This window comes from Trichomycterus rosablanca, chromosome 25, assembly GCF_030014385.1.
Source record: "Trichomycterus rosablanca isolate fTriRos1 chromosome 25, fTriRos1.hap1, whole genome shotgun sequence".
Taxonomy (NCBI): Eukaryota; Metazoa; Chordata; class Actinopteri; order Siluriformes; family Trichomycteridae; genus Trichomycterus; species Trichomycterus rosablanca.
Window position 1 is genome coordinate 15,363,279 of NC_086012.1, and position 27,650 is coordinate 15,390,928.

The window sequence follows — 27,650 nt, forward strand, 5'->3', positions numbered from 1 at the left end:
AACAACAAAGCTCTTTGTCTCTCTGTGTTCTTACAGGTAACTGGAATTTATGGGGAGACCAACAGAGTAAGTAATTGTTCATTGTTATTACATTGCATGATATGAAGCACTTGTCTGAAGGTGAAGAATATGCTGTATATTGTTTTATTATATTGTCACTGTTAGGTGTTACTACTGTATTTAAAATCTACTACTATAAATGAACAGTGAAGATGGATGATTATTTATCTAGCAAAGATTGTAAGAGCAGAAATATTGTATGTACGTTCTTCCAGATTGTCCAGTATGTTTAAATTGTATTCGATTTTCCCATTGAACATTACTCCAAAAGGTTTGGGGCTCATCCATATTGGGGCTTTCTTTTTAAAATAATGTCCGATTGGTTCTTCTTTCTCAGCCTCTCTAGATTTTTTTTACATTGTGGCATAGTTTACCTGTCGAAATTTTAAGGTGATGACTTGATTTCAGTGGAAATGTTTAAGGCAAGTGAGATGCAGATTCTACAGGGCTTGCTGAAATAAAGCCTGACTGTACAGTTAGCTAATCTGTCTTACAAATGAACCCTAGTTTTGTTTAATGACAATGTGAAATTTAAAATGGAAATTACATTTTTATTTCACTGTGCATATGTACAAAGTAGGTATACCCAGTAAACTGGCCACTTAAACTAAACAAATAGCCTTCACAACTCTGACGATTGCTATTTTAACCACTAAATACATTTCTATTATATTAGTGACTGACCACATTATTATAAAAAAATGAAAAATGATAAATCATTAAACAAAAGTGACCTGATGAGCACATGCTTTAATTATGACTGCTTTCTATCAGCTTTTAAAATGAAACCCAGTGCACCAGTAGAGCAGTAATGGATCACCCACTCACTGTGACACACACATACCTACTCTTACTGATGCGTGGATTACTAGATGGGCTTGTTGGCGGGAGTCCATTTGGCCCGTCGGCTCATTTGTCACACCACCCCTCTGGCTCACCTCGGTCCTGGTCTCCTACGTACTGTATAATGCTAATTAAAGGTTTGATTCTGACAGGAATCAGGCACTATGAGTCAGGGACTTCCTGGACTCTATTCCAGCCCCCATCCCCTTCACCCCTTGCCAGCTTTATTTTCTAATCAAAGTCCTTTTAAAAGCTAGCTGCTGTAAGAGAAGTGCCTGATCTCGCGGGGTTGTATCATTTAGGGTGTGAGTTTATTGTTCTTTTAATGTCACTGGTGTTTTCCACTGCAAATGACTGGTAAAAAGAAGTGGCAGGTGTGAAATAATTACATTTAACATTCCTTTCACGTGATTAGATGAAGACCCTGACAGCGCAGTGGATGACCGGGACAGTGATTATCGCAGTGAGACGAGTAACAGCATCCCTCCACAGTACTACACCACCTCACAGCCCAACGCCTCCGTTCACCAGTACCCCATGGGTCAGCAGCACCGCACCAACCGAGCCATGTACAACCACTCGCACCACGGCTGTGACATCACTGACTACGACCACCAGAGAGCAATCAGGTAAATAAACTGTGATGTTAAAGCAATTACTGAGGATGAATGCGTGTATGATTACAGGTTTAGCTGTGCTGTACGGATGGTGTGTCTACCTAACCACCCTAACAACCCCAAGGTAGCTGGGATTTGCAACCTTTCAGTTGATAGCCCAAGGCTCTACCCACTAGGCTACCGCTGTCCCAAAGCGGTCATTTCAATTCAGCAAAGCTGTCCTATATCATAATGCACCCTTCACCACGCTTCAAAGTTCAGACAAGCCTTTTTTAGCTTCATAAAGCTTTACAAGTAGTTTCTTCTGTGTAATTTGTTTAGATTGGTACATGGTTAACAGTAACAGCTTTTTATTAAAGAGCAGCACACACCTTTAATCTCTTGCCATCAATCAAAACTTTGACATGTCATTAGCCCAGACAGTTGGGTTGTAAAAAATTAGAAGCGGGGGGGTGTAGTTAACCATCTGTCCAGTGTGTCTCCATTTACATTTGCTGCATTTATCAGACACTTTTATCCAAAGCAACTTACAATCATGACTACACACAGTTTGGGCAATTGAAAATTAAGAACCCTGATTAGGGGCACAACAGTGCCTACTTTGGCAGTGGTGGGGCTTGAACCGACAACCTTCTGATTGCTTGTCCAGTACTTTAACCACTGAGCTATCGCCTGTAGCCTTGGTACCCTGTGTCTTTAATCCTAGTCTACATGGTTGGTCTACCACCTATTTAACAGCTTAGCATGGGAGGTAGGTGTCAGTGAACCCTGGGTCCAGTGTTTACCCTTGGTACCCTGTGTATTAAATTGCCCAATCCTAGTCCACATGTTTGGCCTACTACCTACTTAACAGCTCAGCTGTAATGAGGCAAAAGGTATCTATTGTTTGGGCCGTTTTTAGCAGGCAGGTAGCATCTGTGGACTGGGTTTAAACAGAGCAGGTGCTGACAGCATTGTCTGCTCTCGTGCAGGATGTGAGTGGGTGTGTGCTTTACGCCGCTGCCCAGTGGAATAAAAGAAGAGCCGTTTTTCTTTCTATCTTTTGTTGTTTCATGCATTATTCAGTTCACTGTCAACAGCACATGAGAATGAGAATGTGTGTTTTAGCAACTGAGCTCATGTACGTGTGTTAACTCGGCCTGTTTAAGCTCACAGATATGGCTATTAGAGACGGCAAGTGTGTGTGTGTGTGTGTGTGTGTGTGTGTTTAATAGGTTTTTAATAATTTTTCATCTCTGACTTTGCATAGTGTCCTTGCAGGAGATGTTTGGCATGTTTTTTCCATGTCTGAGAGGGTTTACTCCTATTTCTTTTTACCTCCTAGACGTGCAGTCAGGTGGATTGGCGGCTCTACATCCATCCTAGATGTGCTTGAGCGAGTAATGTTGGCTGTGTAATGATGGAATGAGATGGATCCACTCTGATTATGATCAGTATAACCATGATGAATTAATGAGTTGTGTGTGTGTGTGTGTGTGTGTGTGTGTATGTGAGAATGCTTTCATTGTCTTCACTACAAAAAAAGCTGCTTTAAAAAGATGAAAGACGGTGATGTTCCGGGTCTAATCATCATGATGTAACATCCCAGAATGCTCAGTGCTTGTCCACACATTTCTCTCTCTCAATGTGTTGATGCATTAGCGTCCGGTATCAGAGCGAGGACGTACACAGACTGAAGTGTGTGTAGGTTTGTTTTATGAGTCAGCCTGAACCTTCTTGACATTTTCCCACTTCAATCATCCCACAGCTTTTAGAGGAACTCCGTCTTTTTGACGGACGGATTGTTGTCTCCACAGTTTGTTTACTGTGCTGTGATATTAAATATAATATCAGATCCGTCTTCAGCCTCGTTTTTTTTTCCTTTTTTTTTTTTTGCTTATATGCGCTCTTGTTTTTTTCTGTTTGTATTGAAAAACACCATCATAGTCTAAGAAAACAGCACGAAATATAAACACCAGTATGATCTTACCATTACATGAAAGCACATGTTCTGACAGAGGGGTAAATTACTTATAGACGGGTAACATCAGTGACGGAGGAGTAATGTAAAAGTAATGTAGGAGTAATGTTAAAGAGGGGTAAGTTACTGATGTAGGGGTGAGTTACTGATAGAAACTGGTCATTTGCAACATGGCTGAGCATTTATTAATCCCTCTTTCTCTTTCCTGATGTGACTTAGTCCTGCAGGAAGTTACGCTTCATCGGCAGAGCTGAGCCACTGCAGCTCACAGCTAAGTGAAGAGGAGTACGGCGAGCGAGAGCTGTACGACGAAAACGACTCCTATCACTCGTGTCACTCGTCTGTCTCCTACAGCAAGGGCTCTCCTGACTGGGAGCCAGATGAGACACAAGGTGTCTACAGTGACGAAGGTGCCTACTGCAAAGATGGCGGTGAAGAAGGTGCCCTCTATGAGGGGGACGACGGAGACCTGTATGCCGAAGACTTATACAAAGGCGAAGAGGGAGACTACAGCTACAATGACGAAGATCGCTGCCCTGGGGATGATGTTCTTAGCGAGGACCAGGAACCTCCATACACCCTGACTCCGACCAGCACTGCACCCAAAATCCCTACATCATCCAATTCCAGGCCTCCGTTGGAGAAACAGGCATCTGTGCACCAGCAACCACCAGCACAGCAGACCCCACAGGGCCAGAATGCCAATCAGATATCCAACCAGGCTCCTAAACAACAACCAAACCAGGCTTCTACTCAACCACAACCACCTAGTCAGGTTCCACCCAAACCCAACCAAACCCAGCAGTCAGCACGGCCACCTCTTCAACAACAACAATCTACTGGCCCTCTTCCATCCGTCCAGTCATTCTTTGCCATGGCTAAACCTCTAACTGCTGTGTTTGGCCTGGGTGGATCTTCTTCTACACCTCCGCAGCCTCCTGCACCTGCACCTCAACCACAGCGACCCCAACCCCAATCCCAACCCGCAGCCCCTCATTCCCAACCTACTACGGTCCAACCGGCTGTTCCCGGAACCCAGCAAACAAGTCCAACCCAACCAAAACCAGCAGAATCCCCAACCCAGGCTCTTACAATCAACTCTCAGCTCTCAGTAGGTTCAGTCAAGCCACCTACACCAACAGAAGAGACACAGGTGATAGAGGAACCAGCAGTGGAGGAGCAGCCTGCTCCGAAAGACGAGGAGCTTTCTGTAAAAGGATCTCCACTGGAGGAGATGGAGAAAGAGATTACTCCTACATCTCCACCACCAGAGCAGAAGGAAGCAGAGTTAGAGCAAGAGAGGTCATTTTCAAATTTATATATTTATTCGATATGTTAAATTAATAACTATCATGTGTCAGCCCAAAGCTAGTGTGTATTTGCTGTATTTACATGCAGAACACCAGAGGTGGAAGAGGTTAAGGAACCTGTGGACCCAGCAGTACGGGCTAAAGAGAACTGGCTACGGATCTTCAACAAGGTTCGACAACAAATACAAGAGGTAGGCTTTTTAAATTCTTAACGTTTCTAAACATAAGAGGCCAAACTGAACATTTTTCATCAATCCTGAATCTGGAATTGATGTTATGCTAAATCCGAGGGGGCTTTACATGAATGCCAAAGTAATGCATGCTCTGCAAAGCAATCACGAAGGATCTTCAAAAAGTTTCCTCACTTTTATATTTTGGTTGAAAGCAGTGAGGGTGGAGGAGTAGTAATCGGTCGTGTCTGAGAGACTGAGAGACGCTTATAGTCCGGATTTAGCGCCATCAAAGAAGCTTTAGGGGAAGAAGATTTTCATGTGATGATGATGTGAAAGCAGAAGTGCATTTTGTGCTGATGAAATTAAAAAGTTGGTATGACGCTGGGAAAAATGCATCTAAAGTTGACTTTGTAGAAAAGTGATGTCATTTGGTCTTAAAATTCTTAATAAACAGAGTTTTAAAAATTTTGGAAACTTTTTGAAGAACCCTCATATTTCTAAATGCTTGTGTTGGATGCACCTACAAATTTGGAATTAGCATTAGCACAGTTGTCATTGCAGTTCATTAAGATTTACTGTCGAGTTTATTTGAACATGCCTGCATTTGCTACTTATTTTTATGCCAATGCTTGCTAATAATGTAACCACTGCAGATATCTGCTGCTATGCAATAACATCACTGCTTCTCCTTTTGTTTTCTCCCTTATTCTTGGCTGTTCTCTCGTTTGTCTGTACCCCACGTTTTTTTTTTCTCCCCAGCCTCTTTTGGTTGCTTTAGCGATTTGCATGTTCACTCAGATGGGCCTTGCTTGGACAAAAGTCAGGTGGGTCTGGTATGGTGGTGTGAACGTTGTGTGGTGGTTTTGTGAAGGTCTGCGCAGGTCTTGAGTGTTTGTGTGCACACCAATTTTATTTTACAAGTTAAGTATTAATGAGCAGGTAGGGTAAATCCTGAATGACTTTGTATTAGCTACATGGTGAACAGTGTAGTGTACAGAAACCAGTGTGGTCCCTATTTGGGTGAAAGTAGCAGGTCAGAAATAATTTAGGATTTTGCTCACTCAACTCAGTCGGCAACTGCTCACGTGTCAGAGGGGGAGTGTGTTAGTCACGGCTCTTCTCAGTCAGGAGTGGATTCAACATCAGAGGAAGCGTAATGCAATCGGGTAATTGGATACAACTAGATTGGGAGGAAAATTCAAATATATATATATATATAGCCCGCTAATTGGCACACAGCCCAAGTCTCTGTTCCTTGGTTTTCACTTGGTTTAAGAAGGTCAGGTAAAAAGCGTTCGTGTGAATGAGTGTGTTTGCATCTTGTCATTATTCTGCCTTAACCAAAACAACAGAGAACAACATTGTTGAAGACTTCAAGGAATTAAATGAACATGTTCATTCTCATTTGTAGGTCAAGATTAATCAGAGTTTGAGGAGTGCTCTCAGAATAAATCTCTCCCTCTCTTTTTAACAGTCTATCATTCTCTGTATCTCTCTTTTTCTTTTAGGAACGAGGAGAGACAGATTCCCAGTCTCTGTGGTTTGGAAAGGGAGGGTAAGTCAACGGTCAAAGTCAAATACTCTGATAATGTTAAATAAACCAGTGGCAAAGAAGATGTTAGTATTTATGAGAGTATTTTATTTTTTATTTTGAGATCATGTTAATGTGCGGCACCGTGGCTCGATGGGTAGCACTGTCGCCTCACAGCAAAAAGGTCCTGGGTTTGATTCCCAGGCAGGGCGGTCCGGGTCCTTTCTGTGTGGAGTTTGCATGTTCTCCCTGTGTCTGCGTGGGTTTCCTCCGGGAGCTCAGGTTTCCTCCCACAGTCCAAAAACATGCAGTCAGTTTAATTTGAGACACTGACACTTGGAGACACTTGCCCTACAAGTGAATGGGTGTGTGTGTGTGTGTGTGTGTGTGTGTGTGTCTGCCCTGCGATGGACTGGCGCCCCGTCCAGGGTGTTACTGTGTGCCTTGTGCCCATTGAAAAGCTGGGATAGGCTCCAGCACCCCCCACAATCCTAACTGGATAAGCGGTTAAGAAAGTAAGTGAGATCATGTTAGTTTTGTGTGTTTTGTTGATTGATCTAGGATGGGAGGAGCTCTGTACAGTATAGACAGCATGCCTGACCTACGCAAAAGAAAAGCCATCCCATTGGTTAGAGACCTGGTGAGTGATCAAGATCTTCTCCATTGAAGAATAAGGGCCAGAATGTCTCAGTACATGCATTTATAATGAAAATGTTTTGTTTTTATTTTTTATTTTCCCTTTGCTACCTTTGCTTTCACACAGGCTATGGTAAGTACTAATCATCTAGTACATCTCATATACTGTACACTTCAGGTCAAATATGGAAAACAAAGAGTGAATTTTACATTTTTTATCTTCTTCTATCTACAAATTAAATTTGCCAGGAGGCAACACCAATGTTGTAATAATAATTTCTTCTGATTTTTCCTCTCTCTGCATGTTTAAATGCAGTCTTTGGTGCAGAACTCACGTAAAGCTGGAATCACGTCTGCTATGGCAAGTAGCACACTAAACAATGAGGAACTGGTAAGTGTGCTTATAAATCTATGAGAAGACTGATGGATAATTCACACAATTTTATACAAACACACTGTCTGATAATGCATTGCAACCTCTCTTATTAACTACCTGCAGAAGAGTCACGTGTATAAGAAGACCCTACAGGCTTTGATCTACCCCATATCCTGCACCACCCCTCATAACTTTGAGGTTTGGACTGCCACCACACCCACATACTGCTATGAATGCGAGGGGCTGCTGTGGGGCATCGCTCGGCAAGGCATGCGCTGCTCTGAGTGCGGGGTCAAATGCCACGAAAAGTGCCAGGACCTGCTGAACGCTGACTGCCTACAAAGTGAGACACTAGATTTTAAACCATATAATGGTGAATGATCATAGCTAGTGACTTCTCTGTGCACATATAAACAGGTACATGTTACAATTGTTTTTTACTGAGCAGAGATTTGTCCGAGTGGTCACATGTAGTCCAAACACCACCAAAAAACACAGCTGCCATAAATCAGACACAGCTAGGACACAGAGACAATGTCCCAAGTCAAGCAATCTTTACACTCACATGGCTTTATAAGCTGCCATGCAAAAAGATGCCACTGCTTCTGCTTTTTTATCATTTGATCAGTTGAGCTTTGAAGTGATGATTTTGGAGCAGAATCTTTTTTTCTGCACTGCAGACTCTATGCTCATGGTGATGTAAAGCTGGCGTGACTGTGGACAGCAGCTTTTAATATACTATTATTATGTTTGTACAATGTTGCAGGAGCTGCTGAGAAGAGCTCAAAGCACGGTGCAGAGGACCGAACTCAGAACATTATTATGGTCCTTAAGGACCGCATGAAGATCCGCGAGCGCAACAAGCCAGAAATCTTTGAGCAGATCCAGGAGGTGTTCGCTGTGGTCAAAGCGACCCACGCAACCCATATGAAGCAGATCAAACAGAGTGTGCTCGATGGGACGTCCAAGTGGTCGGCCAAGATCAGCATTACAGGTCAGACTCTCTTACTTAGTATTAAGTAATAAAATACTTGTGATTTTAATGTCTGCAACATTCTTTTCCTGTCACTAAATGAGTGCAAGTTCCTCCTTTGTCCAAAATAAAACAAACTGTATCCTAGAAAATCCACGTTGTATTTTTCTTTTGCATGATGAGCTACAGCTTTTGTGAACTGGATGCTAATGCCAGGATGAATATAGACCCAGACACCACTCACAGATACACACTGTGCCCTGTCACCTTGGTACATCTGGCCCTATATCAAGTATGTGTCTTTTCTTTTAGTTTGCTGCGCCCAGGGCCTACAGGCAAAGGATAAGACGGGTTCCAGCGACCCCTACGTCACTGTCCAGGTGGGCAAGACCAAGAAAAGGACCAAGACCATCTATGGCAACCTTAACCCAGTCTGGGACGAGAGTTTTCACTTGTAAGCACTTTCTGTTTCTCCTAATCATATTAGTGCTGCTTTTTGTTGTTTGTTGTTTCCATAATAGGACCTCTTTCATGTAGTTGGTAGTTGGATTTTTATTACTTCAGTGTAGTTTAGGGAACCTTTTCAGATTCAAGTCTAAATGTATAAATAAATGTCAATAAAATCATTTCTGCAGGTACACACAGAAAAAAAAAATTTATGTTCATCTAATGTTCCAACATGATCGTGCTCCATTGCATGAATCAAAGTCCATATTAACATAGTCTGATGTTTGATGTGGAGTTTAATGTGGACAAACTGACCTTAACCCCAATGAACATCACTGGGATGAATTGGAACACTGATTTCAAGCCACAAATAGGCGCAAATCCCTGCAAACACACTCCAAAATATCATGGACAGCCTTCCCAGAACAGTGGAGGCGGTTTTGGTTTCATAGTCAGGTGTCTACATACTTCTGGCTGTGTGTTGTACATTTAATTTAACAAATAACTCTGAGCTTGTGTCCATGTTGGCAGCGAGTGCCACAACTCCTCAGACCGTATAAAAGTGCGTGTATGGGATGAGGACGATGACATCAAATCCCGAGTGAAGCAGAGGTTCAAACGAGAGTCTGATGATTTCCTGGGCCAGACCATCATCGAGGTCCGAACTCTGAGTGGAGAAATGGACGTGTGGTATAACCTGGGTGAGCAGTACTTTGTGTGTGTGTGTGTGTGTGAGTCTGACAGGGAGTTTAATGATGCTGATCAATACTAATGACTGTGGAAAGAAGGCAGATCTAAGAATAGAGAAACGCTGAATTCATTTATGATCTGTCTCTCTCTGGTTCTAATTTCCTTTTTTTACTGTTACCCACCCAGACAAGCGTACAGATAAATCAGCCGTGTCTGGAGCCATACGCATGCACATCAGCGTAGAAATTAAAGGAGAGGAGACGGTGGCGCCATACCATGTCCAGTACACCTGCTTACATGAGGTCAGTCCGAGGCACACTTTCATCACACTGTCTGTAAAACGTCTCCAACAATCAGTCACAATTTTACAGCTCAAACTCAAACCCTCATTTATCTACATCATTATTATTACTGATAAAAATAACACAGTTCCTTTTATGTAAGGAATTAGGTCCTCCAAAACCATTATAACCACTGTCAAAAAATATTTTACCTCTTACACAACCAGATTTTATTATGAACCATCAAAGTTAATCAGTTACACTAACTTTCTACGAAAAACACTCGACCAAGATCTGAGAAAAGTCAAACGGTGGTTTGATTACTTGATTTCTGATCTCTTGATGCAGTGGACTGGCTATTTTGATTGGCGGGGTCTTGGTTATTAAAATAGCAGTGACACTGATCTGTTTAAAACCCCAGTAATGTTGTTGTGCCTGCTACATTACATAGTCAATTGCTACTTAGAAAATGTAGATGATGATTGCCAGTAGTCATCTTCCAATATTCCAAGAATACTGGTACAATAGAATGTTACTTGATGTGTACAATTGCATTGTATGACGTCCAAAAGCCAGTTCTAACTGATTTACATTAGTTCCTGTAACAGAGAAATCTCTGTTAACGGTGAAATCTTCCACTGTCCTGCAAGGACACTGACTGGAGTATAAGTATAAGGGTGTTTATTTTTTCCTGTATTACCACATTCACAGAGTCTCTGTGTGTGAGAGACAAGATTAAAACTTTTTTCTACTCAAAATCCAGTCTCTGAGCTATTTTATTAAGGGTTCTGGAGTGGGATGGTCTGTTGATGGGCAGTTCTGCAGGGTAGATGGGGCTGACAAAGATATGGTCAGTTAGATTTTTCCATATGATTAAGGTCTGTCTGCCTCTCAGTGAGTGATCCCACGTGTCTTCCTCAAGTGTCTCATTGACAGTGTTTATGTCTGCAGCACCTTTTCCACTACACCACTGAGGAGCAGAACAGCGGCGTGGTTAAGATCCCAGACGCCAAAGGAGACGACGCCTGGAAAGTGTACTTCGAGGAGACGGCACAGGAAATTGTGGACGAGTTTGCTATGAGATACGGAGTGGAGTCCATCTACCAGGCCATGACGTAAGATGAGCGATTGAAGCGTTTGAAAGGGGGTTTATTACAGATGCATATTGCCTTTTTTAATACTAGCATGAGACATGTAGAGTACAATGACTTTAGTTTCATTCATATTTGTAATGTTTATGTTTTAGTGGGTTTGAGGGGTTTTTTAATCTCCTGGCTTTGATATATACACACAGTCAGTTGGATTATTGATTTTTTGGTGTAGAAAGTACTTTAGTGTTGTTTGACTTTGGGACGTTCTTGTCACAGGGTCACTGCCCTCTCTTGATCAGCCAGTGATGTGCCATTATAACTGGTTAGTTAAAAAAACCACATTGGGATGGCAGGGATAACTTGTGGTACCTTGGCCTCTCCTAACAGAGATTAGTCTGCTTTTATCTTTCATTCTTACAACATTTTTATTTCTAGTCTAAAAAAAAAACTTTCTGTCAAGAGAAAATGACTTGTTTTACATAATTACTGAAAAAATAAGGCAGAATATTAGGATAATTTGCCTGAATTAAGTAATAACACATGCCATTTTGGACTTCCATGGCATTTCCATTATTTAATTTAGAGATAAATCGTGTTAGAGCCGCTCTAACAGGCTGTAAGGCATTCGTTTTCCGTAAACCATTACAGTAAACTCAATTATGAAATCATACAGGAAAAACATTTTCAAAGAGCTAGAAAACTATAAAACACCTTGTTAAGATGTGATCCAGACTCCACAGAGCTTTCAGGTATTAAAAGTGTAGTTCAGTCTTCATTTACATGTACAGAATTCCTTCTGTCTACAGATATAATCATGTACCATCACACTGTTTACACACCGAGAACTAAATGTACTAAGCTCAGGAGAAAACGCAGTACAGGTACAGATACTGTATTAGAAACACTTGCTCATTCATTCATGTACTTATTTAATCAAACAGACTCACCTCAAAAAGTTCATTCATTGTTCAAACATCATTATGAAAAAGGTGGAGTGTTTCACAGCATGTTTGGGTGCATATTGTGTGATTAGCTACAGCTTTAGTAAACTGAACCGATATTCTTAAACCAATGCAAGAGCATTGCTTGTTAGTTACATTTTTTCTTAAATTATTTAAATTAAAGCATAATCTGTGGTCATGTTTGGTCTGTATTACATTCTTAATTTAAAGACTGAGCACTGTGTGTGTGTTTGTTTTTTTTTGCAGGCATTTTGCATGCTTGTCGTCTAAGTACATGTGCCCAGGTGTGCCAGCTGTGATGAGCACCCTCTTGGCGAACATCAATGCCTACTACGCCCACACCACGCAGTCCTCGAACAACGTTTCCGCCTCGGACCGCTTCGCCGCCTCCAACTTTGGGGTCTGTTCACCTCAGTGATTTTATATTAAATGTGAATTTGTGATGAATTATTTGTGTGAATGTTTGCTTTACATTAGCTGGTTTCTATATTTTCATTAAATGGTGTGTGTGTGTGTGTGTGTGTGTGCGTGCGTCCTACAGAAAGAGAGATTTGTGAAGCTACTTGATCAGCTCCACAACTCTTTGAGGATCGACCTTTCCATGTACAGGGTATCGACACACAGTACACACATACACTCGTATACTAGCAGTGTGAAATATATCAAAACTTCCATAGAATCTCACTAATGTTTTAGATGCTAAAACAACTAATCACTTTATGTCTTGCAATATCTAATATTTATTTAATTTATTCATAACGGCTTTGTTGTCCACCCCATGTACTACATGTTGTGTAACTATACTATCAGTAGAGCAATAATTAGACATATATAGTATGATGTGTGGTTTCAATGCAGCCAATTCAACTGAGCAAGACTTTGGTCCCCTCTCACCATTAGACTAAAATTCTTTACACAGTTAATAATGATCAATTAAAAAAACACCAGTCTAGGCTGTAAAACACTGTATAAATATCACAGTGGCTTTGTGTCTGTGTGTGTGTGTTTTGCAGAATAATTTCCCTGCCAGTAGTCCTGAGAGGCTGCAGGATCTGAAGTCGACCGTGGATCTTCTCACTAGTATCACTTTCTTCAGAATGAAGGTTGGAATCAGATTTTCATATAAGTTCAACATATAGAGTAGATTCAACAATATAAATGAAACAATCATCAATAAGTGTATGCAAACGGACCTCGTTTTTTAAAAATCACAGATTTCATGGATTTTTAAAGAAAAGTGCCACATTTCACATTAAATTACACTCAAAAATTGAATGACAGAATAATGGACACTGCAATACACAGCACATCTACCTTAATGGTTAAATGTAAACCTTGAACACCCAGTGGCACGCCCCCCTCTGTGTCCACAGAATTGGTTGGAAATTTTTCCAAACTCAGTTACCCGAGTCGTGTTTTTAGCTGCTTTAGACTTCAACATCTTGGACATTTTAACTAACTGATTACTAACTGAATTGCCAGAGGATTGCTAGGACCGCCTCATAGTGAAGATTTTACCAGTAAACATGAGACAGTAATAAGAAATGTAGGTAAAGTGGTGAGTTTCTGGACATTTTGTCCAATAAGGACGCAGTCACTGCATTTTCTCATAATATTTAGCAGTCCAGCAGTGTTACACTGTGTTCAAGCTCTTTGCCAGAACTCATTTGCTATATGGTGAGCCATGTTGGAGCCCATGGCACTGTGTTGAGAAGTATTGCATAAGACAACAAATGACTGGAGCCTCCTGCAGTTTAATTGCGAGCCTGTACTGAAACAGTCGTTCTCCTGCTGACACACCAAATGAGATGCTGAAGAGAATCATTAATGCTGTTGTTTGATCCTGACTGTTGGTGCTATATGAACGAGTGTATGTGTGTTGTGTATATGAATGCAGGTCCAGGAGTTGCAGAGTCCACCGAGAGCGAGTCAGGTGGTCAAGGACTGTGTGAAAGCCTGCCTGAACTCCACATACGAGTACATTTTTAACAACTGCCATGAACTGTACAATCGAGAGTACCAGACAGATGCGGTACGTTTATGACGTGTGTGTTCAAAACATATCAAAGTAATCACTGTTAAACCCTGAATCAACATTTCTTTGTTGTTAATGGGACATTTGGTTCAACCATTCACTGCTGGATTGGCATCCTGTCCTGGGTGTGTTACAGCACTGCACTCAGTTATTCCAGGGAAACTCACAGTAAACCAGACCAAAAATTATAGTAAAACATAAAAAAAAATGAAATGAGGCACCCAGGTGGCACAACGGGATATTCTGTTAACACACCAAGCGCTGAGATCCTGAACACCCCGGTTAAAATCTCGGCTCTACCGGTCAGATAAGATAAGATAAGATAATCCTTTATTAGTCCCACAGTGGGTTAATTCACAGTGTTATAGCAGTGAAGGGGATAGCAAGGCAAGACAGCTGGGCGCCATTCAGTGGCCACAATTGCCAGTGCCTGCAGCAGACAGAATGGGCCATAGAGTCTGCTGTGTGGGAAAAGACCGGACTAATAAGTGGGTGGGGTCTTCAAATGTTGTGCATAGACCCTGGCTAGCAGACCTAACTGGCTACACTAAATCAAAAGAAAAAGGGAGAAAATGCATGACATGACATGACTGGTTCATTACATTTAGAACATGTGGATGTGGTATAAATGTGATTTTCCCTTTACACACATCAGAACCAAGAATAGAAAGTGTGTGTGCACTTTGGTAAAAGTCCCTGGAACAAAGTCATTTCTCACCGGCTTCACGCTCGACATGTCACGGTGATTCTGCCCCGGGTGTCTCTTTTTATTAAGGAGCAGAAATCAGTGAATAGTGCTCACCTTCCTAATGGACTTTTTATATAATAAAATATTGATCACGGCGGATGTGAATTCTTCCTCAGTTCTCTTCTCTGCCTTTATTTCTACTTGAATGAATGATGAACATGTTCATAGTTTTGACATTTCGTGACCTAATGGAGACCTAACCTGTGTGTGTTTCATGTTATTCACAGTCTAAGAGCGTCCTTCCAGATGAGCAGGGTCCCAGTGTTAAGAACCTTGACTTTTGGTCCAAATTTATTACCCTTATCGTCTCCATTATAGAGGAGGACAAGAACTCATACACTCCATGCCTTAACCAGTAAGTCCATGTCAGAATTAATCATTACATTTGGTTCTTAGTGTCATGCTGCTTTTAAGTGCTCCTCTGAAGTGTTGGAAGTACAACTTTATGTGTGTTCGGATAGTTTTGTTAGAAAGAATATGCATGACATGGGAAATTTCCCATGTGCCATTTAGCAAAATACATTGTAAGTGGAATGGTGACATGATGGCTCAGTGGGTAGCAAGAAGGTCCTAGGTTCAATTCCCTGTGTGGAATTTGCATGTTTGCCCTGTGTCCATGTGGATTTCCTCTGGGAGCTCTGTTTATTCCCACAGTCCAAAAACATGCAGTCAGGTTAATTGAAGATACTACAATTGCCCTTAGATGTGTGTGTGTGATAAGGTGTGAATGTGTTTGTGTGTCTGCCCTGCGATGGACTGGCGCCCTGTCCAGGGTGTTTCTTTGTGCCCAATAAAAGCTGGGATAGGCTCCAGCAACCTGTCTGACCCTGATTAGGATAAATGGCTTACAAAGTGAATGACTGACTGAGTGAGTGAGTGTAAGTGCAACATCCAAGCTGGTGCTCACAATGTGTATAAACTCTAATATCACATTAGGTAGCATTAAATAAAGCATAACCAGTGGATGTTTGTATGCAGTAGCTGTGAAGAAACTACATTACCCATGATACTTTGTGTTCAGGTTTCCTCAGGAGCTGAACGTAGGAAAGATCAGCGCTGAGGTCATGTGGAACATGTTTGCTCAGGATATGAGATACGCCATGGAAGGTAAGGACTGTCATAATACACTTTATTAACATCCATTGTAGAAATAAAAAGTTTACATACACTTATAAGAGACACGTATGTCACGACTACCATGGGATGTGACATATCAGTGACCTTTCTAAATATATGATGGGTCAAAACTATAAATACAGCAGCTAGTGTCATAGGCTCCTAATTGTTTAATTATTGAATACAGCTGGTGATTTGTATGTGTCTGTATTAAAAGGACTAGTTTGACTGTTAAGAAGTATACTAAACAGTGGTCTCTTGCCAAGATAAAAATGGTAAACGATTTGTCCAGTTGGTCTGATAATCCAATAACCAACTAAAAAAAAGCAACAGTACAAAATCTAAGTAAAGCTGATTCTTCTTTATGTGTTCTCTTTATCTCAGACGTCTGTTTTGAACTTGATCTGATTTGTCCCATGTTGTCTGTTTCTCAGAACATGAGAAGCACCGGCTGTGTAAGAGTGCAGATTACATGAACCTTCACTTCAAAGTCAAGTGGCTCTACAATGAATACTGCAAAGAGCTTCCGTGCTTTAAAGAGCGTGTGCCCGAGTACCCTGCGTAAGTGTGACGAATACAGCTAAATAATGAAGTAGTGTGAATTCTAGATTGAATAGAGTTGAGCGTGTTAGTGCAGTGGTCTAATGTGCTAGCCCACTACCACAGAGGACCAGGTTTAGGTTAGTTTTATGACATTTAACCACACTAGGCTGGTTTTTGAAGTCTGTTTTGGGTTGAAAGAAAAATTGTGTTTTTAAACAGAACAGTACAACAGGATATATGGATGCTAACCAGTGTTTGTAGGATGGCAGTGATTTTGGAGCACTTACAGTTTGCAGACTGACTTTGCCAATGTGCCATAACCCCCCACACACACGCCAAACGAAGCAGCTTTAGTGCAAACTATCAGAGCTACAATATTATTGTCCCTTTAGAACAATTCCAGATTTATAATGGTAGTGTGAACACAGTTTATTAAATAACTCCTCAATAAATTTGGATCAAATTATAAAGACATGCAGTGTCTATCCAAGAAATACTCAAATCAGGCACATAGCACCTGCCAAAAGGTTTATATCCAATTAAACCTGCATCCAGGACAGTCCAGCACTTTATGTATCCAGGTGTTTCTTGGATATATTTTTTATACAAGGTTGTGTGTTGTTTATATGTTTTATTTTAGTAAGTACTGCTATTCTTTAGAATTGGATCTTACTAGAGTGAGCTGGTATGGGACATGTCTGTCTGTTCCTTTCATGGTATGAAATGATTGACACTTCTTTTGTCTCTGTAGGTGGTTTGAACCATTTGTGATCCTCTGGTTGGATGAAAATGAAGAAGTATCAAAGGACTTCCTAAATGGTGCCCTGGCGAGAGATGCAAAGGATGGGGTAAAAATCACATTATGTGTTATTAACAGCTATTAATGCATTACATTTTAAGTATTTGATGTTTGTGGTGCTTAAATCAATGACTGGTTAAAAATAATGATTTAGGAAATGAATATGATTTGGCTTAAATGTGCTAAAGGTGCCAAGACAGGGTAATCAATAATGCATGCTAGCCCTGGAACGCTTACTGACTGCACTCTAATTGTGCTGAGATTAAAACGTGTGTGAACATCTAGCAATAATAAACCACAGAGCATCAAAGAGATGAATATATTAGTATATAAAGTTACGCTTGTGTCAGTTCTAGTAATGTGTACAAGAATGGTGGCACACACAAGACAGAAATATGCTTTTATTTCATTTTAGTTTGACCAATCTATTCGTATAAGGTTTTTTTACAAGCAAGTGTAAAGAACTATTTAAGATGTTGTTCTTTTATTTAACTGATTGAACATTTTCTGTACCAACATAGTCTGTGTTTTCCTCTCTCACTATACCCTACAGTTTCAGCAGACGTCGGAGCATGCTCTGTTTTCCTGCTCGGTGGTGGACGTTTTCTCTCAGCTGAATCAGAGCTTCGAGATCATCCGCAAGCTGGAGTGTCCTGACCCTCAGATCGTTGGCAACTATATGAAGAGATTTGCCAAGGTGCTATTTTAAACAAAACGTTGTCTAAATCTCCTGGATTTTACTGGTTTAACTACACTATTTGCTTTCATCTTAGTGGACTAGTAATTCAAAAGGTCGCAATTCAAACCTGCCACTGCCAGGTTGCCACTGTTGGGCCCTTGAGCAAGACCCTTACCCCCAATTGCTTAGACGATATACTGTCACAGTGCTGTAAGTTGCTTTGTATCAAAGCCTCTGCTAAGTGCTAAAAATGTAAATGCAAATCTTAATGGCATTGGTTTTTCTTTCCTGAACAAAAAGTGGAAAAAGCATACTGGTCTGCACAGACCCCTGACCTCAACCTTATCCAAGATCTTATTACCCAATACCAGCGTTCGACCTCAGTAATAATGTTCAAAAATGTTCAGCCATACCAAGTTAAGAATAGTGTAGCAACCAGTGAAGACCAACTCCATAAACATTCATCAGTGTTGATTTTCCAGTGTTCATATACTTTTGGCAATATAGTGCATGTCCTCATTCAGCATAAGTGATTGTCTCGCTGTTCTTTTTCCAATAGCAGCAGCCTGGAGAAATTATATTTACCTAAATCACGTCTAGTTGATTAATGGCCATTTGTTTGCAAGACTAATTTTAATTAAACCTGGATCAATAACTCTCTGTTCCTGTCTCCTCTCAGACCATTGGGACTGTACTGCTTTCTTACGCTGATATAATTGCCAAGGATTTCCCCTCCCACTGTAATAAGGAGAAAGTGGTATGTTTTCCTGTTGTATGTGTTTGTATTTGTGTAGTGCTTGTTTAAAAAAAAAATAAAAAATGTTTGTGTGCAGTGTTTATGAGAGTAGCTGTGAAGAAACTACAATACATCAAAAATATCAAAAATGAATCCCTGGATGTGTGGTCTGGACTCTTATCTGCATCTATATGTTTAATTGAATGGGGATGAAGTAATTAGATAAATGCAGTTTGCTGGGACTGAGACGAATGGTCCCAGTAGACACCCAGCACTAGTCAGCTCATACAGCCAACAGAGAAACGGATTGTCTTTGTCTGTCACGATTGGCTATGTCTGGGATGGATTGGCACTATGTCTAGGGTATTCCTGTCTGCTAGTGTTCTCCCAGACCCACTCCAACCCTGAACAGGATTGAATTGAATTCCCACTCTGATGGGAATGTGTTTTTTAGTCTGTGTGGATTCAATTAGAAGACAAAATATATAGTTTAGCACTATCTGTGTATTGTAATTTCTCTAATGTGATCTATAATGTTTATGTCCTCATTAATATAATCTGTTGTCTCTTCAAAACAGCCTTGCATAATTATTAACAACATCCAGCAGCTAAGAGTGCAGTTGGAGAAGATGTTCGAGGCCATGGGAGGTAAAGATGTAAGTGTGCATCCAGTTATACTGGATAGTTATCATATAGTTATCACAAAACGATCTCAGCTCCAGTATTGTTTCCATAGTCTTTAACAATGCTAAACTCAATGAGAGTTACACGTAGGCCAGTGGAACTCATCTGGGCCTCAGTGGGTTCCTGCAAGGCTTTAAGATGATGCTAAATACAGTCCATCAGTGGTGTGAAAAAGTATCTGCTGTCTTTCTGATTGCCTCTGATTTTGCATATTTCTCACACTGAACGATTAAACAAAGTTTAAAAGAGTAATCACACTTCTATAAAGGATTATTTTAAACTGCACCACATATTGTCCCATAACTGTTCTACCTTGTGGTAGTATTTGCCCTCTAACCTAGTAAGTGGTTGTACCACCATTTTTAGAGTCTTAGATTGAGACGTAGTGTTTATGTAACCAACTTCAGGGTGGCTGCTTGGCGTTAATGATATGTTTATGATCAGTGAGATTCTACAGGACTGGCTATAAAAAACCCAGCTGTGTTCAAATAGCTAGTCTGGCTTTTCAGTAAAAATGGATTAGTTAAATATTTTTTCAGTGTGAAAAAATAAGCAGTATTACTTTTGTTGTACAGCCGTTAGTCCTCCTGGATGAATTAGTTTTCCCTGAAAATGCCTCATACCCGTGTTTACTGGCACTCAGAGTTCACACTGCATCTCCCACTAGGTTAAGATTTATTTATTTTACGCTCACTTCAATTTCCTGGTCATGACTTCAGTCCTCTTGTCATTAATCAAGCTCGCTGGCGTTCCTTCTCATCAGTCCGGTGCTCTTTTCTGACTCACCCTTCAGTAAAAACTCCCACTCTGGGTTTCTCTTCCAAAAGCTCTTAGTCATTCCCTCCTCTGCAGCCAGACCCTTTGTCCACCTGGTACCCAGTCACATTCACTGCATAGTCATTACTGCATGACACACCAATCACAGCTCAGTCCCCCTGTACTGGACACAACATTTATACAATATATACATATTTACTGGTTATTACACTGTCAAAACGACAGAACCAAAAAGTATGTGGCCATGGTTTGTATCTGGTCCAATAGCTCTAGTGAAGGGAAATTAAATGCTACATCGTGCAGTAACATTATAGAAAGTTGTGCTTTCCACTTTGAGGCAACAGTTCAGGGAATTAAGCAAAACTATATTAAACAGACCAAAGATATTGGAAACATTAATGCTTACTTGTCACACATAGCATTGGAATTTAGTTATTAAAAGGATATTAACAATTTATACAGAATAAGGACAAACTCTTTTACTAAGAATGAGGTTAAAATGATTTTATTTTGATGTACTTTTAATGTTTTGACACAAAAAATGAAAAGCGTCCTCATGTTTTCTGCAGCTAAACGTAGAGGCCAGTGACTTCCTAAAGGAGCTTCAAGTTAAACTCAACAACGTAATGGATGACCTCAGCAGGATCTTCGCCGTCAGGTAGGTCAGTCATGTCAGAATAGGCAGATCTTACCTGCAGGTTTGGGCTACTAATGTTCTGAGAAATAAAATACATGTTTTTTGTAGTAAATCAATTGATCCTTTTATTTCTAAGCATTGATAAATTAATTGAAGTCAGTGACTGATATGTTCTAGTGATTAAATCATCATTGTTAATTAGATAAATAATTTCACAAAATAACTGTGAAAGTGTTACATCATTTTGGTCCAAAGAAAATGACAACAGCCATAACACTTTTTGTACATGTAGTCTGTAACTAAATGCATTTACAATTAAACCATGGATATGATGCTGAAATTATATTTTTGAAACCCAGATTACTTGCAAATGCTTTTGACCATAATAGAGCAACAGAATTGTAATTATAACTGTACTACATGTGCATTTTGCAACAGTTAAATTATAAAATCAAAAACAAAGTGTACAGGTCTAAACACCCTCACACATCAAGTGCACAATTTACTTCTCTCTGAGTCCTAGTAAACACCCTAGTAAACAGCTCATCATCACCGTGCTTCTGTGTCTGTGTTACAGTTTCCAGCCTCAGATTGTGGAGAACTTGAAGCAGATGGGTGACATCCTGAGCCAGGTGAAAGGTGCCAACGTTCCTGCCAACGGCAACGGCAGCCTCACACAGGACGCCGACAATGTGCTGCAACCCATCATGGACTTCCTAGACAGCAAGTGAGATCTGAGATCTGATGTTCTTAAAATGTGGCCTAAAAAAACATAACATCATTTACTTTTTACCTTCTTCTCATCCTCCTCTATACTTCTTTCCTCTCTCTCACTGCTTCAGTCTGTCGTTATTTGCTAAGATTTGTGAGAAGACAGTGCTGAAGAGGGTTCTAAAAGAACTTTGGAAACTGGTGATGAACACCATGGAGAAAACCATTGTTCTTCCACCGCTTACTGACCAAACGGTGAGAATTTCTACCAGATACACACATAATATTGCTTTATATATGAGGAGGTCTGAATCAGAGTAGCATTACAGAGTAGAACAGTATTTAGTAATAATTGTAAGCTGCTTTGGAAAAAAGCATCTGCTAAATGTAAATGTTTGGGTGCACAGTAACTCACTAATGCCAACCCTCGTCCGAAAACAGGCTGTCTCACTAAATACATTACCTTACAATCACTGACTGACCTGGCTGCTCTGTGCTAAAGAAGCTCAGCCATAAAGAAGCTCCTTCCTGTTCAGCCGAGGGATCGTATTGCACTACTGCGAGAGCAGAAACACAAATGTAATTCGGTGGGCAGAGACCGGAAAAAGCTTCTCGATGCCTCCTCTATTTAAGGAGGATGTGGCTTGCTGGTCTAATGTAATCTAGAATTAATGGTGGAGAAGCTGTGTGGGAGGTGAGAGAGCGGGCTGTGGAAGTGAATAAATGTGTGAAAGAGTAAAAGTTGGGATGTAATGAGAGTGACGCTTGACAGCGAGTCTGCTCATATTTTTGTTCTCTTTATTGTGTTATTGTTTCATTATTCTGTCATTTTTGTACATATAATACGCTGGTTGTGTATTTTCAGGGCACACAGCTCATCTTTAATGCTGCTAAAGAGTTGGGCCAGCTCTCCAAACTAAAGGTACACAGCCATGTTTTGCCTCATGCTACCCAAACTGCTGAATTCTGGTTGCTTGGTTGTTTCTGACATTAAATTCACCACTTTATGCCTGTCTACACAAGCACACTATATATAGCCAAATGTATTTGGACACCATCCTAGTTATTGTGTGTTTTAAGTATAGCTATTGCGAAATGTATAAAATAAATAAAATGCTTCCAACTTTGGGGCAACAGGAGCACATGGTGAGAGAGGAGGCGAAAGCACTAACACCCAAACAGTGTGCGGTAATAGAGCTGGCACTGGATACCATAAAGGTAAACACATACACATATCATCAACACAAAACTGTCTACACTTCTGTTTAAACTATTCACACAACTTTCAAACACAACATGTTTTTTATTCCATGTGTGTGTGTGTGTGTGTGTGTGTGTAACAGCAATACTTTCACGCTGGTGGAGTGGGTCTAAAAAAGACGTTTTTGGAGAAGAGCCCGGACCTGCAGTCTCTGCGCTACGCTCTGTCACTGTACACACAGGCCACGGACAAGCTCATCAGGAAATTCATCCAGACACAGCACAGTCAGGGTACACACAAACACACACACACACACACACATGTGAGTTCTATCTTACATTCATGACAGAATTTGTTTTAGGCTCCACATTTTTTATTTTTTGTATTGACCTGGATATAGTGATTGTAAAATTCTATAGTACAAGTGGTTAACTGTATGGAACACCTGAGTCTGGATCTTTGCCTGCACCAGACTGTCAGCATCTTTTCTGTTCTGATGTCAATACTGTCTAATTTAAATGCTAATGTGTGTCCAGTTGTTTCTTGTACTAAATGTCCTTGTCTCATTCTGTCTGTTTTCATTCCTTCCTCAAGTTCATGGAGGTAAAGGGGTGAGGTGCACCCCTAACGAGGATGTGTACCCAGAAAAAGGTAGGTCTCTCCAGGCTTCTGGGTGCAGAGAGCTCCACCTTGCATGGGCATGATCACAAATAAACCTAATCAGAGTCACATATACCATCATTATTATTTGCATTTACATGTTTGCATGTTAGGTGCTTCTGTGCTAAGAATTGCCTTGTAGTAGAAGTGCTACTTTAGATAAAGCAGCCTGGACAACAAGTACTATGTTTTGACAAGGTATATGGGTCTCTAATAAGTGTGCAGCTGCTTCAGTTGCTTACGATTTGATAAAGTCCTGGGTTTGATTCCCAGGTGGAGCGTCCTTGTCCTTTCTGTGTGGAGTTTGCATTTTCTCCTCATGTCTGTGTGGGTTTCCTCCAGGAGCTCCGGTTTCCTCCCACAGTCCAAAAACGTGCAAGTGAAGTGAATTGAAGATACAAAATTGTCCATGACTGTGTTTCATATTAAACTTAAACTGATGAGTCTTGTGTAACGAGTAACTACCTGTCTTGTCAATGTAACCAAGGTGTGTAAAACATGACGTTAAAATCTTAATAAATAAAAAATAAACATGAAGAAGGTGGATTAGATGCTCTAAGTTGTTCATTGGTGTGATTACAAACTTTTAATGGGCAACTAATATCAAAATACAAGTCCTGTCTAACATTACCATTTCCCCAATATGTAAAACTGCAAATAAACAGTAACTGTGCATTAAAATGTGCAGATGAAACATGGAATAATAAAGTGGAATTTGATCATGTATGTGGATAAGATGGTAGGTTAATAAATGTATATTTATAAAGATAAAGAAGAAACAGAATACTTCTTTAGGACTGGAACACAGCCTGTCTGTTCACTCTTCTATTCCATTAACTCAGTGAAATCTTGTTGATTTGGTACATTTCACTGCATCACTGTTCTGTTTTACTGCTGTGCTTCTTTTAGTGAATTACTTCACTGCAATTATGCGATTCATTACAGCAGTTTAATTTACTGATGGACTGAAGATTTAGCTTTACTGTCCAATACAGATCAGAAGGTTTTTGCACACATAATCGTACCAGTATCCAAGAAACTGCAAGAATATCCTGCAGTCATAAAATTACAGCACCATCTAGTGGGTCAAACCACATGCTTTATTTCTATAAAGTACTTTAAAATATCAGAAAAACTAATCGATTTGTCTTGAGTTAAAAGTTTAATTTATTACTGTGCATAATCCAGATCTGCAGAGTTTAAATCCTAACTTAATAAACACATATAAAATGCATGCTTGTGCATGGATGCATGGCTGAAGGTTTCAAAATTAAACAGTAGCACACTTGAACAACTGAACATGTACCAAGCTACATCATATGAGAAACATCTCATCTGTATGTATGAAAATATTGACTGTAAAACTGTTTTATGACCCTTTAGCTTCTGGTGTGGATGATGCAGTGGGAGAGGTGTGCATGACTGTGGAGATCCTCAGCGACCCCAACTCTAGTGGACACAAAGTCAACATTAAAGGTTAAATTCTCACTCTCTTTTATCACTAATGTAGATGTTTTAGGACATACCTGTCTGATCTACGAAATTAGAACACACACTGCTGTGTTATACTGCTTTTCTTTTTAACAATAGTTCATATTATTTGGAAAGACACTAATTGATCCAGTTGTGCAAGTCTTCAGCTGTACGATTATGTGAAGGCCTTTATTGTTTGTGCATTATAATGTTATTAGTAGATAGATGTGGACTGCAGACAGGCCAGTCTAGCACCCACACTTAATTATGCGGTCATGCTATTGTAATAGAATGTGACTTACCATAAATATATTTAAAATGAGCATGTTAAATGAGCTATAATTAGCTAAATTAGGTATTAGATATAATAGTTATATTATAGTTAAAATTAGCATGAAAAAGATCCATCCACAAGGAACTTTGTTGCTCTAAAATGTGCAGGTTTGTGTCAGTATTATTATTGACTCATTTGTGACACCTTACTGTATGTAATTTTCATTATTTGACAGTGGTTTCAGCTAACGACCTGCGCTGGCAGACCCAGGGAATTTTCCGGCCCTTCATTGAGGTCTACATTATTGGGCCTCACCTCAGTGACAAGAAGAGGAAATTTGCCACCAAGTCCAAGAACAATAGCTGGTCCCCCAAATTCCTCGAGTCCTACCAATAGTAGGTCTTTTTACTTAGAATAATTTTATATATGTTTTAATATATACAGCTGTGGAATTTTTTTCAGTGCTGTATATATTACGAAAGGTCGTATTTTTGGCTCCTGTAAAGTAATGGCGGACATTAATCTGACATTAACCTGAATGATGGTCAGTACACTACGAGTTAAATGTTTAGCGCCACCTGGTGGTGGAGCAGTTTACATGCATGTTCTTCAAATGGACTTTGAGAAACCTGGATTCCTCGTGATCGTTTGTGTATTTATGGAAACCAAATGCAATCACTAGGCAAAGTACATTTAGAGATTACCACAGAAATCTAATTTTTAATATGTATTTGAAATGTTTTTATTAACTGTGACGGGGCGAATCTAAAATTACTTCAAACTGGCTGTATTATGAAATTCCTATTGTGTGGTATGTAAACTAATGTGGGTAGTAGGGAGAAATTTGGGATTCAGCCTTTCCTTTGTATTCTCTACCATTAAAACAAACGTAATAGCCACCAGAAAATATTTGCCTGATCTCAAAGATGGCATTAAAATGTCTTGTATCTTTGTTTTGATCTCTGAGATAGGCCAGTCAAAAATGACACATGATGTAAGCTGTCCTACAAACATCATCAGCTCGTAAAAGGCTAGTATTTTGCTCTTGGTCCTGATCTTTTACTCTAGTAAAAACCTTCTGTTCTTCTCCTCTTCTGCAGTGTCTTGGGTAGCGAGTTGGGACCCGAGGGCTACGAGCTGCACGTGTGTGTGAAGGACTACTGCTTTGCACGGGAGGACCGGACAGTGGGCATTGCTTTACTGCAGCTCAATGACATAGCGTCACGGGGCGGCGGTGCTTTCTGGCTGCCTCTGAGTAAGCGTGTACACATGGACGAGACAGGCCTGACCGTACTGCGCATCCTCTCTCAGCGCAACAACGACGACGTGGCCAAAGAGTTCGTCAAACTGAAGTCGGACCAGCGCTCGGCCGAGGAGGGCCGTGGAAGCTAGGAGCCCGTGTTCACAACGTCCACCTGCACATAGTACACACAGTCAGTCCAGTAAACACAGACTTGTATAAAGGAATACTGTTGTGCCACTCGGTGACATCGGTAGTGGCATAACAAAAATAAGCACTAAAGCAATCAAACCTGATTCAAGCAAATAATGATGTCAGAGGTGCCACTCTTTCATCTTTGCCTTTTTTTGTAAAGATCCAGCTGTGATAAAAAATGCAACAGTATAGACACTTACACGCTTATTTACAGCCACTGAATTGATTCCAGTCTAAGTTTTGCACTGAAAAGAGATTTGTGCATGCCACAAAGCCTATACAAACCAACGATACAGTGTTACACTACATCTTTATTATTATTTTTTTTATGTTTCTTTAAACCTCGTCCTTTTTTTGAATGTTTAAAAAAAAATAGACATTATTAAATACTTGCCATGTGCATTGAGCACCCGAGCTTTAGGTTATGGTACATTCACACTGCAGCAACCAAAAGTAATTTTCAGTCCTGCTCCAATATTTTGTCGCAAGTCGCAGATGTTGCTCTGGGTTTGTCTCTTTTGGACGTGTAGTGAGCTGTTACTGTCTAGCTTCAGTAAGAAATAATAGAATACAAACCACTTATAGTCTGAATTACTTCAGCAGTCCTTGTCATGAGTGTAACTCACAAATTCAACAAGAATTTGGGACAGTAGTATGTAGTTTGAGGCACAAACACTTTATGGCCAAAGATATATAAACTCCTGTACATAAACTTATTAGGCATACCATTCCAAACCCAAGTAGCCCCAACTCCACTTTTCTGAGAAAGCTTTGCTCAAGATTTTAGTGTCTATGGGAATTTGTGCCTATTCTGTAAAAAGAGCATTTGGACTCCAAAGTTGTTCAGTGAGGTTGAGGTCTGGGCTCTGTCCAGGACACTGGAGTTTCTCCACACCAAACTCATCAAGGGAACAAAAAAAGACCTTCCCTAAACTGTTTTTACATAATTGGGAGCATATTGTTTATTTTACATAATGGATTTTATTAATTTTTTTAGCACTGTGACTGAAACACTTAAAATAGTAGTTTGAAGGGGCAGCAAAGAACCAGATATGTCCCAAACACGGCTTTGATTACAGCAGCATAAATCAAAATCACATTTTTCTGTCCTGGTATATTAAAATAAAATATGTTAACATAATAAATGCATATTTTTATCATTCATTAAAACATATCAAGCACGAAAGATAAA

At 40.2% G+C, this 27,650-nt stretch overlaps 1 protein-coding gene across 1 annotated transcript in view; it reads left to right on the forward strand.

The window, feature by feature from the left end:
• Nucleotides 1-26,625, forward strand: part of LOC134302926 (protein unc-13 homolog A) — a 44,836-nt gene extending 18,211 nt beyond the window's left edge. The window contains exons 8-40 of the mRNA XM_062988185.1: nt 37-66; nt 1,319-1,532; nt 3,700-4,782; nt 4,879-4,981; nt 6,472-6,518; nt 7,056-7,134; nt 7,447-7,521; nt 7,630-7,849; nt 8,273-8,500; nt 8,792-8,933; nt 9,458-9,627; nt 9,803-9,918; nt 10,849-11,012; nt 12,197-12,350; nt 12,492-12,560; nt 12,964-13,053; nt 13,848-13,982; nt 14,961-15,088; nt 15,755-15,840; nt 16,284-16,410; nt 17,144-17,240; nt 17,745-17,888; nt 18,550-18,627; nt 19,185-19,262; nt 20,637-20,725; nt 21,282-21,431; nt 21,547-21,670; nt 22,281-22,337; nt 22,553-22,633; nt 22,759-22,906; nt 24,660-24,752; nt 25,259-25,418; nt 26,124-26,625. Coding sequence (XP_062844255.1) covers nt 37-66; nt 1,319-1,532; nt 3,700-4,782; nt 4,879-4,981; nt 6,472-6,518; nt 7,056-7,134; nt 7,447-7,521; nt 7,630-7,849; nt 8,273-8,500; nt 8,792-8,933; nt 9,458-9,627; nt 9,803-9,918; nt 10,849-11,012; nt 12,197-12,350; nt 12,492-12,560; nt 12,964-13,053; nt 13,848-13,982; nt 14,961-15,088; nt 15,755-15,840; nt 16,284-16,410; nt 17,144-17,240; nt 17,745-17,888; nt 18,550-18,627; nt 19,185-19,262; nt 20,637-20,725; nt 21,282-21,431; nt 21,547-21,670; nt 22,281-22,337; nt 22,553-22,633; nt 22,759-22,906; nt 24,660-24,752; nt 25,259-25,418; nt 26,124-26,415 — 5,051 coding nt within the window. The 3' untranslated portion in view covers nt 26,416-26,625. The remainder of the gene's footprint in view (nt 1-36; nt 67-1,318; nt 1,533-3,699; nt 4,783-4,878; nt 4,982-6,471; nt 6,519-7,055; nt 7,135-7,446; nt 7,522-7,629; nt 7,850-8,272; nt 8,501-8,791; nt 8,934-9,457; nt 9,628-9,802; nt 9,919-10,848; nt 11,013-12,196; nt 12,351-12,491; nt 12,561-12,963; nt 13,054-13,847; nt 13,983-14,960; nt 15,089-15,754; nt 15,841-16,283; nt 16,411-17,143; nt 17,241-17,744; nt 17,889-18,549; nt 18,628-19,184; nt 19,263-20,636; nt 20,726-21,281; nt 21,432-21,546; nt 21,671-22,280; nt 22,338-22,552; nt 22,634-22,758; nt 22,907-24,659; nt 24,753-25,258; nt 25,419-26,123) is intronic.
• The last annotated feature ends 1,025 nt before the right edge of the window (nt 26,626-27,650 follow it).